Raw genomic sequence first — 12,723 nt, forward strand, 5'->3', positions numbered from 1 at the left:
GTGCCAACACTGCCGTCTAGCTTCTGCAAAGGTTTTGTATGCTTTTGATTCACTTTAGTTGCCTACATCCATGTGTTACACAGCTTTCTCAAGCCTCTGATGGCAAGTCAAGGTCCTGTAGCATTGAGTTCTCTTCAGATATACATGTTCCTTTCCACGGAAATGTTTAAAGCGGTTGCACCATGGGATGAGTGATGGCAGATGGCTGCAGCAAACAGTAGAGGAGACCTGAAGTGACAATGAAGCAAGAAAACTCTCATCCTGTATTTGCAGATAGGGAACTGAAACTTGTCTGTTCAAATTTTTACAGGATTTTTGGCAGCAACACAACTCAGAGAAACCAGTCCTAACTCTGTTGAGTGTTTCTAATCAAAAAGCACTGGTAATGTCCTTGGACAGGGTCCTCTGACATGTCACCCTCCTTTGGGCTTAGTGTTGTCTTCTGCTCTCCTGCGTCTGTCTCTTACCCTTATCCTTCTGTGTCTCATAGCTTTATAGCTTTTGCTTTTTGGTCTGTGGTGACCAGGGAGTTACTTGTAGTCTGAAGTACTGTCTTTAGGTTTATATTCGTTTTATGACTGCTCTCCAGTGGGATTTTAAAAGATCGTTTGGTTTCCATTTACCATGAACTTGCATGTATTTACTGAAATCTGTATTTATATAACTTTTAGGTTACAGGTGGTATTGTATAAATAATAGAGAGGTTAATGAAAACATATATTCAATAATAAGCAGGCAGAGGGCTCTATTAAAATAGTTTGAACTTGCACAATTTCTCCATTTTCAAACAGCATCTAATGCAGGAATGACGCGAGTATGTTCCAGCTTCCTTGCTGGTGTTATCTGGGAGAAATTGATTATCATCAATATGTTAAAGTGATTTAAAGCCAAATTTAACCCACAGTTACCTGGCTAATGTTTTTGTGTAATTTTTGTCTGTTTTCAATAGTCTTCATTAAATAACTCAGCTATATTAGCTATCCTTACATATTCTTATCAACCTTGTAATTAACATGTATCCATGGGTACTGTCTCATGTTAGTGAAGCAAGGTCGTATTTGAAGGAGCATCTTTTGTATCTGTTGAAGCAGATGTTAGTGTGGCTACATACCTGGCTGAATCAATTAATCATTTCATTAAAAAAGTCCGCTTAGCTATGCTAATCAAAAGCATACTGATCACAATTTTTCCAAACAACTCCCTGAAACCTAAGCAAACAAACAAAACACTTCAAGACTAATAAACCAGCATTGCTCTGATAAATAAGCTATGCTTTATTAAAAAGGATTAAAAAGAAAGAAAGAAAAAAAAAGATCTGAGGGAGATTTCATCTGCATTATGAATATATTCCTTTAGGGATGATAGCATCAGCAAAATAGCCATCTCTGGTGATCTCATCTGAATGGTTAATGCTGCCTAAACATAGTTATTTGCTGTACCATTTTGAATGTAACAGGAAACACATGCTTTCTGCTCTGCACTGCATCTTCATGAGTGAGGAGAGCATGATGGATGCTGAGCACTGAATCCAAGCCCTTCTTGTGACATCTCAGAAGCAAGTTGAGGAGGTTTGCATGTGCTTTTTGACTTCTGTTAGCAAGCACACGAGCACAAGCTGAACAGAGTTTGAAAGGGAAGGGAAGGTGGAACATATAACATATGTGGTAACACTGTAAGTGAGCAGCTTCAGAGACAGCTTGTCAGAGAGAGGTGGCTCAGTGTATTAAGAAATGAGACAACTGGCATCAAAACTACATAGGCAGTACATTTTTAATACTGCTGTTCATGAGATGCTGAGGTTATATTCTCAAATTTCTAATGACTAGATATGTACTAGAGTTCTTCTTAAATTGCTTTCAATCCATGTCTCAGGAGCTTGATCCTGGACAATGATCCTTATGGCCTTGTCTTCAAGACAATGCATAACTTCTGGGCAGAAGAATCAGAGTGAAGATTTACTCCAGTGTGGGAAATTGAGCTGAAGATAAACCTCAAGTTTCTGGGATTTCTCTGGAACTCGCCAGTTTATGTTTTATGATGATTTTAGTAGCACAACACAGAGACTTTTCTTGCTGAGGTGGCAGTTTCAGATCCTTGGGATGTACATGATTTTACTTCTTGCTTTCCTGAAAAAGCTACTGTTATTGGACAAGTAGCAGAGGCAAGCAGAAGGGTGAGCCACAGAGACAGGAGCTGCAGGGTGTGTCCTCCCCACTAGACTCAAAGGAGGTTTTTCCCAACATCTATGGGGGCTCTGATCCCCCTCCCATGTTACCTGGGAGAAAAAAATGTTGCTTCTTGCTGCTGCCATCATCCTGACATGGCTTCAGCCAAACATCAGGAGGTGAAGCTGAGGATGTTTCTTAGACCCTTAACACTGACTCTGGCATGGTGCTGTGACGGCAGGACAGGAGAAGAGAGACAACAGTCAGGGCAGGGCAGTGAAGAAAAAGCACTTGAGACTCTCAGTTCTCTTAATATCTGCAGACACATCACATGGTTTTCTCGGTTAGCTGAGGACCATAACGTAAAAAGAGCAAGTTCTCTTTCTGCCTCCTTACTGTCACTGTGCAAGGTCCTAGTCAGCAGCAGGGCCACTCTGGGGTGTTTCATATCTGTTGTGAGCAGTCGTGGGCTCTGCCTTGGACTTCCACGGACCAGAGACAACGGGCAGATCCTGAACTTCCGAAGGCTGTCGGGTGGGCACCCCTGACCACGCCGAGCAGCAGCTAACCCGAGGAGGCACAAATTTGGCTGGTGCTGTGGCTCTCCCGGCAGCCCCGCAGGACTCCAGCCTGCGTTGATGCCGCGCAGGCTAGGGAGCAGTGCTGGGGACCATTTTGCCATCTGGTGGCAGCTCGCAGGTGAACCAGCTCCGTGTGGGCACCGACACTCACCTCCCAGAAGGAACAAGGCCATAGCGGGTGATTTCTGTCGCGGCGGCTGCAAAGCGGCACGTCGAAAGCTCGCAGCAGAGCCGAGCAGACCTAAACCCTGCAGTGGCTGACACCTGCCCACCTGCAGCTTCAGGTGCATGCCAGTGGTAGCACCTGAAATTAAGGTGGAGAAGCTATCAGTAAGAGGCTGCAGCCTGGGGCAGGCTGGTGGCCACAGGCTGTTTCTAACACGGCCACCCAGCCCTGTGCCCATAGCTCCTGCTCTTGGCGCCGTGCTTCTGGAGGTACCCAGCTGGGCAGGGGAAGAAGACAACTGCATCTGGTGACTGCTTGAACACCATGCTGAGGACAACAGCACACCAAAGCTGAGCTCTTATTGCCTGGACAACGGAGGATGATCCAGCTGTTCAACTTTGGCTCAGAGAAAAGGTCTGTGGAGAGGCTGAGAGCCTCTCTGCCAGCCCAGAAACCTTTGTAGGGGTGCTCCTGGGGTCTATGACAATTTTAGTATATTTGAGGGGTGATGCAAGTAACATGGGAGTTGCTCAAAAACCCCAGGAATCGAATCGCCAGAGCATCCTGCTGACCTCCTTCCCCAGAGGAGGTGTCGCCACTGTGCCTAAGAAAGCATTGTCCCCAGTGCCAGGGAGAGCCAGAGGGAGGGCTGGGGGTTGTCCATCCCATCCTCCCCCAGGGTTATGGGTCCCACTGACAACAGTTTGGGCACTGACGCTGCTACTTTTCCACAGCTTCAAGAGGTCAGTGGGTGGGAGGAGGTGCTGCTGGTCTGTGTGGACTGTGGGAGAGGATCTACAAGAATTCTGTTCTTCCCAGCTGTGTAGAAAACCAGAACTCCAACACAGATCCATTTAACTTCCAGAATTGCATATTTTCAGCTCATAAATGAAAATACCCCTGTGAAGAGCCTGGAACACCTTTCATCTTCCCATTATGGTACAAAGAGTTCCCGGAGATGGACTCTCCAAGTGGATCCCAACTCGTCTAAGAGCTAGCACATGCACACAGCATCTAGGAAGTTGACCGAGTAGGAGCATCCTGGATCAGATCCCTCGCATCATGCCAGCAATGGAGTGGGTAAGGGTGTTGGTGCCAGCAAAGGGCACAGGTGACAGTGAGGCTCTCAGATCCAGCTGCTGGGACAGAACTAGTATGTGTCCCCCAGCTGCAGCTCCTGAGGGAATCAGAATGAGTAAAACAAGTGAGTCTTGCCACCAGCATGTGAAGCAGGACTGCAGGTCATAGCCCAGCTGCCTGCTGGGGAGCCAAAGTGGTTGCATCTCCCCCAAACACCAGGTAAAAGTGTTGGAGGTGGAGATACATCTTAACAAACTTCGGGGTGGGCTAGCTGGTGAGTAGGAGGCCCTCAGTTCAGGCAGGATATCAGGCATAGGCCCATGCTGGTATCTGGGGAGACCTGTGGGTGTGGAGCGCCCGTTGGGTGTGTGTGTTGGTGCACATGTACGTGTTTGCTCGTGAGCATGAAGCTGGTCCAGCTGGTGTATAGAAGTGATCAAGAGGGCTGAGGGTACAGGGAAGTTACCAGATGGGCAGGAAGGCTGTGCTGGTTCTCACATGAACCCACCTGTGCTTTCCCTGGTGAATTTCACTCCTTACCGGCTGTAGAGGGGAAAAGGGACCTGGCTGGTTGTGTGCATGTGTGCCGGGTCTGTGTTTGTGTGGCAAAGTTTTGGTAGCAGGGGAAGGGGCTGCAGCGGTGGCCTATGTGAGCAGCTTCTCAAAGCTCCCCCAGCTACAAGTTGGACACACCTCTGGCCAGAGCTGAGCCAAGTAGTGACAGTGGTGTTGCCTCTGTGGTAACACATGTACGGGGAAGTTGGGAGGAGTGTGGGGATGACACCCATGCTAACATGAGGACAGTGGAAGAAAGGAGGAGGAGGGAAGGTGTGGTGCAGCAGAGACTCCCACATGGGCCATTGTGAGGACAGGCTGTGCCCCTGCAGAGCCCACGGAGGACGCCACGCTGGAGCAGGTGGCTGCACCCCAAGAAGGCCGGGACTCTCAGGGAAACCCATGCTGGGGCAATTTGCTGCTGGGAGGACTCTGACACATGGAGGTACCCATGCTGGAGCAGCTCACAAAGAGCTGCAGCCCACAGGAAGGATTCACGTTGAAGAAGTTTGTGGAGGACTGTCTCCTGCGGGATGGACCCCGCACTGGAGCAGGTGAAAGGTGTGAGGAGGCCTCCCCCCGAGGTGGCTGCTGAGACCCCTGTTGGTGTCTTCTTGGCACACACGGGGACGCACGTCTCTTGTAGATAAACGCTACAACAATCAACACGGAGAGATATTCTCTTTCCTAACTGCTCGCGCTTTATTTGCCTTCTCTTTCCTCAGCGCTATTTGCGCTTCATTTGCCCAGCTGACCACGGAGCTCCTTCAGCCTTCCAGTGGGTCCCTCCGTGCCCTGGGAGGCACCGCCACGCTCCCGCTCGTGTCCCCGGGGCTCCACCATAGCCTAGGGCCGGCCGTGGGCCAGCAGCCCGCTCTCCAGTTGCCGCCGGGCGACCACCCGCTCCCCGTAGAGGACGAAGCCCCAGGTAAGCAGTACCACGGCAGCCAGCACCTGCGGGACAAAAAACTGCGCGCTGACGGCGGCAACACCGGGACCCTCCCGTTATCTCCTCGGTGCCCGCTGCCCACCCTCCCCCCCCCCCCCACACACCGAGAGGAACACCCAGCCCTGCTCCCCGTCCCCGCCAGTCCCCCCCGCCGCGCCGCGCCGCGCAGCCGGCCCCGGCACACACCAGGCGGCAGAGCGGGCGCGGGTCCCTCCGCTCCGCCGGCGCCATGGCGGCTCCTCTTCCCCCCGCCCTCCGCTTCAGCGGAAGTGACACCCGGTGCTCGGAGCTCCCGGCAGGCAGCGCGGCGGCCCGGCGCTGCCTGGCTGGTGGCGGCGGGGAGGGCGGGGGCGACGGTCACCGCGGCAACACTGCTTCCGCTGCCGGTCATGGCGGAGCCGCTTCGGCGCCTGGCCGAGGACTTCCACTGCCGCCGGCCGCCGGGGGAGGAGCGGCGGGAGGCTGCGGGCTCCGGGCGCTGCCGGGCGCGGCACAAGCTGAAGTCGGCCGGGGACCCGGCCCCAGCCCGGCCGGGGAGCGACGGCCCGGCAGCGGTGAGTGCGGGCCTGAGGGCCGGGCCTGTCCGGGCGGGGCGGAAGGCGCCTGTGTTTGTGCTTGTGTGTTTGAGGCCCCCCCGCCCTTGCGCGTGCGTTCGTGACGCACCGCGACGTGCGTGCGCGCCCCCCCCCCCCGCCGAGCTGCGTCGTTACCCCCTCCCTCTCCACCCCGGCGCGTCCCCGTCCCCCCCGCTTTCCGCGGCAGGCTGTCTTCGCGCCCGGCGCCACGCTCCCCGACTTGCCGCGAAAGGTGGCCGGTAGCGAGTTTTGGAGTAGCGCGGGAACTTTCCAACGAGTCACAGCGCTTTAGCGGAATGCTGACGCCCGAAATAACCACACCCAGATAGGTGGGTTGGATGGCTAACTGCCTATTTTAGGTGCGCAGGCAGCATGTCCCCGAGGATGGGTGTAGGAATGACACCTGCCTGTTCCTGCTGAAGTCATAAAAACAAAGACTAACTCGGGCTGGAACACATCCCTGGAGATTGCTTAGTCCAACAAGCTGTATGTGGTCCATCACGAGTGTCCAGCAAAACGTTTGCAGAGGGTGCAAGAGCAGGACAGGTCCAGCTGAACTCGGAAACTGGTAGTTTAGTTTGACTGCAATTACCTGTTTTGACTTTTGCCAAAATAGGTTCTCATATTTTTCGAATGTAGATGCTGGTCTGTTTTGGAAGTGTGTTTTGGAGGATACTGTGTTAATCATAAACTTACTGACCACGTCAAAGTGGTTAGTTCTGAGTGAGGAAGAAGACAGAGTCCTGTCTGTTGCCTCTGTCTATGCCAGCATGATTCAGGCTCTGTTTAAAACTTGCAATGCTGGAGAGCCAGATCTCACTGTGAAGAGAAGCCAACCAAAGTAGTTTGGTCGTGCTGCCTCTTTGGTGTTTTCTCAGTCCTAATGTGGGGTTTTGCAACCTTAAAGGTAACTGTTACAAGTTTCTGTGTCTAGAATTTTGATACTTTGTCTCTCTGAGATAGCAATGATCTTTTGTTTCTTTCTATGTAGAACATGACTTCAGCAGACAAGGAGTTTTCAGAAGATGGCAACATTTCACCAAAAGCTGGCACTAGCAAGCTGCCAACAGATGCATCTCCTGACTCTAAATGCCCTATCTGCTTGGATAGATTTGACAATGTTGCATATCTAGATCGCTGCTTGCATAGGTTCTGTTTCCGCTGTGTCCAGGAATGGTCAAAAAACAAAGCAGAGTGCCCCCTCTGCAAGCAGCCTTTTTATTCCATTTTCCATACAATTCGTGCTGAAGATGACTTTAAGGAGTATGTACTCAGCTCGTCAGAAAACAGCTCTTTCTCCAGCCCTGATGGCCGGAGATTTCGTTACCGTACCACCTTAACAGGGGAACACCGCGCTGGCAGTTCCCCTTCCCGAAGGACGCTGTCACCTTCAAATAGCGGGATACTGTTTGAAGGGTTGTCGGGTGAACCAGTGCGGCAGAGAGATGGGGAGATTCAGCATATGATACGGAGGCTGGCCTCAAGGAGGAAGGCTAGCGCAGAGGGCAGATCCCTGCGGCAGATTCGGGAAGAGGACATGATCAGCTTCCGCAGAGCTCTGTACCGTACTGGCGTGCGTATTCGTAGTATTCAGGATGGTGGCCGCTATCGAGACATTTCATCAGAGTTTTTCCGCCGCAACCCTGCTTGCCTTCACCGGTTGGTTCCTTGGTTGAAGCGGGAACTTACAGTCCTGTTTGGTATCCATGGATCTTTGATTAGTATTGTACAGCACATTATCATGAATAATGTGAGCAGGTATGATATGGAAAGTGAGGCCTTTGCTAACTATATAAAGCCATTTTTGCTGAATTGGACTGAACACTTCTTACATGAATTCATCAGTTTTGCCCGTTGTCCTTTTAACTTGGAAGCATATGATCAACATGCCAATTATGACTGTCCTGCACCGTCGTATGATGAAGGAAGCCACTCAGACTCATCGATTATTACAATATCTCCAGATATGGCATATTCTCAAGGGCCAGATAACAGTTTGTCTGTGACTGGTCTTGATCAGGCCCCCTGGGATGATGAAACTCCAGGGCCTTCCTATTCCATTTCAGAAGATGTTCGTACAACCATAGCTTCTCCTCTGGAGACGTCAGAAAGTTCTGATGAGGGCTCTGCTACACAGAGTCGAAGAAACAAATTGCAAACTCAGTTACAGGCTAATGCTGACTCAAACAACAGTGACTCTTCCTCGGACAATTGTATTATTGTTGGGTATGTTAAGCCATTAGCTGAGAGGACACCAGAAGTGGTTGAGCTGTCCTCAGACTCTGAGGAGTCCATCAGGGAAGAGAAAAAGGAAGATATGAAGAAACAGCAGCCAATTCAGTGTCATAGCTGGAGTGATAGTGAACCAAGCAGGAGTTTATCACCACGATCCACCACGTATAAGGAGGATGTAGGTAGTTGTAGAAGCTGCATATCTCCTGCAGTTGAGAAGGCAGAGTCAAAAGATGACAACAAGAACAAATGTAAAGTAAAAGATCTGTCTCCACAGGACTTGAGCTGGAGCCCCTCTCCAGGGAGTGATACAGTATGCTCCCCTTGGAATCACAGATTGTCTAGAAAGGGAAGGTCCAGGAGCCCACGGTCCTGTTCACGGAACAGTCGAAGCAGTCATGGCCATCGTTCTAGGAAGGAGCATCGTAGCAAAAGCCAACTTAAAAGGAGACAATCAAGAAGCAGAGATAGTAGCAAACACAGGAGCAAAAGAAGCAGCAGGAGGTCGAGGACTCGTGACAGCAGAGTCTCTCTAAAAAGCCAGAGAGGCTCTCTAAGCTGTGAGAGCACTCCATCCAGAGAAGTAAGCAGATCACAAACATGTAGCAAAGGCCACAGCAAAAGGAGATCAAGAAGTAGAGACAGCGATCATTATTATATAAGAGACAATTACCACAGTAGATACCAGTGGGGTTATGCTTTCTGTAGTCGAAAGACGTTCGGAGATGGCTATGAATCCTCCAGCAGGAGAAGGACACAGTCGAATACCCTCTATTCAAGGCAATCTCCTAGTCCAGAATACAGGATACGATCATTTATTGAAAGGACAGATCCTCATAGCCAGAGGGGACTCCATGAGAGACAGTATTACTGTTATGAAAGATGCAGGTCAAGGAGTCGATCAAGCAACAGGTCAAGGACACCTTCTGGAGAAACAGACAGAATGAAAAATGAAAAGCCTGGTGGAAAAAGGAAGTACAAAACTCGCCACTTGGAGAATGTGTCCATGGAGAGCCCAAGTCTAGAAAGACAAAATAACCCCAAGAAAACTTTCTCAAAATTCAGTGACTGCTACAAAAATGACGATAGCCTTTCAGACAATCGAGCAAGTAGTGAGACAAAGCATAAGAAAAAGAAAAAAAAGATGAGGAGTCCAAGTGTGGAGATAGTCTTTGAAGGAAAAGCAACAGACAGTGCAAGGCATCTTAAAAAGAAAAAGAAAAAGCATAAGAAGAAACACCGGAAACATCACATGAGTAACTCAGCACATTCTTCTCCAGTGGTGATTACAATTGATAGTGATAGTAGCAAGGAGCTAGAAAGTACTGAACGTGACAGCAGTATTACTTGGACAGGCACAACTCGGATAAATGAGAGGGAAAATGAGTCTCCATCTTCTTTTCTGGGAAAGACGGCATGTGAAGATGTTTCCAGAGTTGATGAGGAAACTGGAGAAGCAGCCAAAAAGTGCAGTATTCCTACCAGAAGCGGAGAGTTAGATGGTGACATTGGAAATGCTGATGTCGAACTTCGAGAAACAGCAGCTGATCAGAGTCTTACCGTAGCAGATACCAGCAGTAACATCCCTCACACAGAAACTGTAACCAGCTACATTCAAGAAGCACCACCAGCGCCTTCCAGGCAACTGCCTTCCCCCAGGATTTCCTTCCTAGAGTGTCCAGAGAGACAACCATTGATACTAAGACTGCCAAAGAGACTTGTCAGCAGATCCTCTTGGTTTGATTTCCCAGAAGAAAAAATGTAGCACACTTTCCACAGAACACTTTTTAAAAGTACTAATTTGTTTTAACAAATTTTTTTCCACTGAGAACAAAAACACCTGATGTGATTTATGTATGTTAAAAGATGTCTGGGAAATCTGTAAAACCTTTGAATGTGTATGCACTTTGAGTCAAAGAAGATAGAATATTGCTAGTACTTAAATTTTCTCAGAAGACTGTTTGGAAGCTCTAATTTCATAAAGCCATCATGTATTCTTCTAGAATGTAAAATATATCCACAGAGTATTTCAAAGTTTTAAGACAAATAACAAAAAAGGAGCCCAAACCAAAAGCCAGAAAATGCATTTTATAGTGACTGCTCTTCTTAGACAAAGGAGAAATTTCTTAGTTCATAAATTATTCAGGGTGAACTTCACCATTATTTTAATCTGTTGGTTTAAACTGGTCTCTGCTGGGAGGTAGTTACCTGTTTCTATATACATCTTCAACAGGACTTCCAGTAATGTAAGTGGGCTGTGTCAAAATCTGAATAAAGCAATAAGACTTTAAAAAAAAAAAATAAAATTCTGAATGTGTGGACTGTGTACTTTGCAAACAGAACATTTATCTTTCTGGTTTGGGTGTGTCACACTTTAAAGCAGCAGGCACACCAGCCACCATCCCATCTGCCAATGGTTTCTAAGGATCCTGCAGGAATAAAGTCCAACCAACACAGGTCAAGTGCCAGAACAAACACTTCATTTGCCCCAGAAACAATGGAAATAGTGCTCCCACCCAGCAGTAACAATTGTGTTTTCCCCATAAAACTGGGGAGAGAGGAAAGGAAATGAAGAGAGGAAAGTTGGAAAAGAGTGTAGGAGTTGAAGACAAAGTAAGACTAGTCACCACCCAAAGTCTGTGTTGTCCTGACAGTCCACCTGGTGTCTGGTAGTGGTTCAGTCCTAGGTGGCAAAATGACGCAGCCTTGTGTCCGCTTTTATACCCTCAATTTCTTGTTGTGCCACTCTCCTGAGCCAATCGGTGCCCGCGTAGGAGAAGGAGCACTGTCCATCAGGGTTTTCCATCAGGGTTTTCTCACTCGTCTGAGCTAATCAGCATCTGAGTAGGAGAAAGAGCGCTGATCTGTTGGGGCCCACTGCGCTCTGTATCCAAGTCAGAGCAAGCAGTATGAGCAATGCCAGCAGGAAGCAGAGAAAATGCATGTCAATCCTGTCTTCCCATCCATGGACAGTTTTTTGTTCAGGAGACTTGATCTGCCTTTGGGCTGTTTGAGATAATGGTCTTCAAGGGTCCATTCATCACTGGGTGTTTTACCAGTACAGACCACTGAATGTTTGTACTCTCAGGAGTACACCAGGATGGAAGGGATCTCTGGAGGTTGTCAGATCATAGCATTCACTGAAAGCAGGCTTTGATTACATTGCTTGGGATTTGTCAGTTTTGAATATTCCCAAAGCTGGATGGCCTCTTTCTGCTACGTCTTCTAATGTTTGAGTATTCCCATGTGAAACATTTTTTTCCAAATTTATTTTTCATATTTCCCTTGTTGCAGTCTATGCCTTCTACCTCATGTCCTTTTGCTGTGCATCTCTCGAGGAGCCTGTTTGCCCTTTCTCTGTGGCCTACCACTACATAAATGAAGGCACCCATCTTGTCTGTAGCTTTGGCAATAAAGCAGCTCTTCCTGACCTCCTTGGTTTTGGCAACATTCACCCAGCTCAGCTCACCCTAGATGTCCTGCTGCATGTATGTGCAAGGCGCAGGGCTCAGGCAGGGTCTTGTTCTCCAGGTTTGGGCCTTCCCTGTGTGCACAGCAGTAGCTTTCAGGGCTGAACGAGGAAGTTGCCTTCTGTCTCTCCTGTATTACTTCCTCCATGAGTGGTGGGTTTGACCTGCCGTCCATCAAGCTGCTCTGTCATTTCCCCTCCTCCATGGGATGGGGGAGAAAATAAGATAGGAACACTCGTGGGTTGAGATAAGGACAGGGAGATCTCTTAATAATTACTGTAATGGGCCAAATAGACTCAGGGACAATAATTTATTGCCAATTAAAAGTTGAGTAGGATGATAAAAACCAAAAATACTGCCCTTCCTCTCCCTTCTCCTTAGGTTCAACTTCACTCCTTCATTCCTGACTCTTCTACTGCCTCCTCTGCAGCAGTGCAGGGGGGATGAGGAGTAGGGGTTGCAGTCAGCCTGTAACACTCTGCCTCTGCTGCTCCTTCTGCCTTACACTGTTCCTCTGCTCTAGCATGGGCCCTTTCTACAGGGTGCAGTCCTTCAGGAACAGGCTGCTCCAGCATGGGTCCCCCACAGGGTCACAGGTCCTGCCAGAAAACCTGCCTCTGCATGGGCTCCTAAACACAGTCTTCAGTGCCTGCCAGGAACCTGCTCCAGCGAGGGGTCTCCATCGGCTGTGCCTTCCTTCAGTGCATCTCCACCTGCTCTGGCGTGGGCTCCTCCATGGGCTGCAGGTGGAGATCTGCTCCACCGTGGACCCCCATGGGTGCAGGGCACCGCCTGCCTCACCATGGGCTGCACCACGGGCTGCAGGGGAACCTCTGCTCTGGTGCCTGGAGCACCCTCCTCCCTGCTCCATCTTTACTGACCTGCAAGGTCGTTTCTCTCATGTTTTCCTTAACTCCTCTCTTAGCTGCCCTGCAGCATTTTTTACCCTT

General features: G+C 49.2%; 1 protein-coding gene and 1 long non-coding RNA gene across 2 annotated transcripts; one reads left to right on the forward strand and one right to left on the reverse strand.

Annotated features, from left to right (window-relative positions):
* Positions 1-5,225: 5,225 nt before the first annotated feature.
* On the reverse strand, positions 5,226-5,792 carry LOC116963792. Its single transcript, XR_004408393.2, has 2 exons — positions 5,683-5,792; positions 5,226-5,501 (listed from the first exon to the last, which is right to left on the reverse strand). It is a non-coding gene; the product is annotated as an uncharacterized LOC116963792 (long non-coding RNA).
* An 80-nt stretch (positions 5,793-5,872) lies between these two features.
* On the forward strand, positions 5,873-10,604 carry TOPORS (TOP1 binding arginine/serine rich protein, E3 ubiquitin ligase). Its single transcript, XM_042788035.1, has 2 exons — positions 5,873-6,050; positions 7,063-10,604. Exons 1-2 carry the CDS (start codon positions 5,886-5,888, stop codon positions 10,066-10,068), a joined length of 3,171 nt encoding a protein of 1,056 aa, XP_042643969.1. The 5' UTR covers positions 5,873-5,885; the 3' UTR covers positions 10,069-10,604.
* Positions 10,605-12,723: the final 2,119 nt, after the last annotated feature.

The sequence above is a fragment of the Tyto alba genome, unplaced genomic scaffold (genome assembly GCF_018691265.1).
Source record: "Tyto alba isolate M040663 unplaced genomic scaffold, T.alba_DEE_v4.0 Super-Scaffold_13, whole genome shotgun sequence".
In the NCBI taxonomy this organism is placed as follows: Eukaryota; Metazoa; Chordata; class Aves; order Strigiformes; family Tytonidae; genus Tyto; species Tyto alba.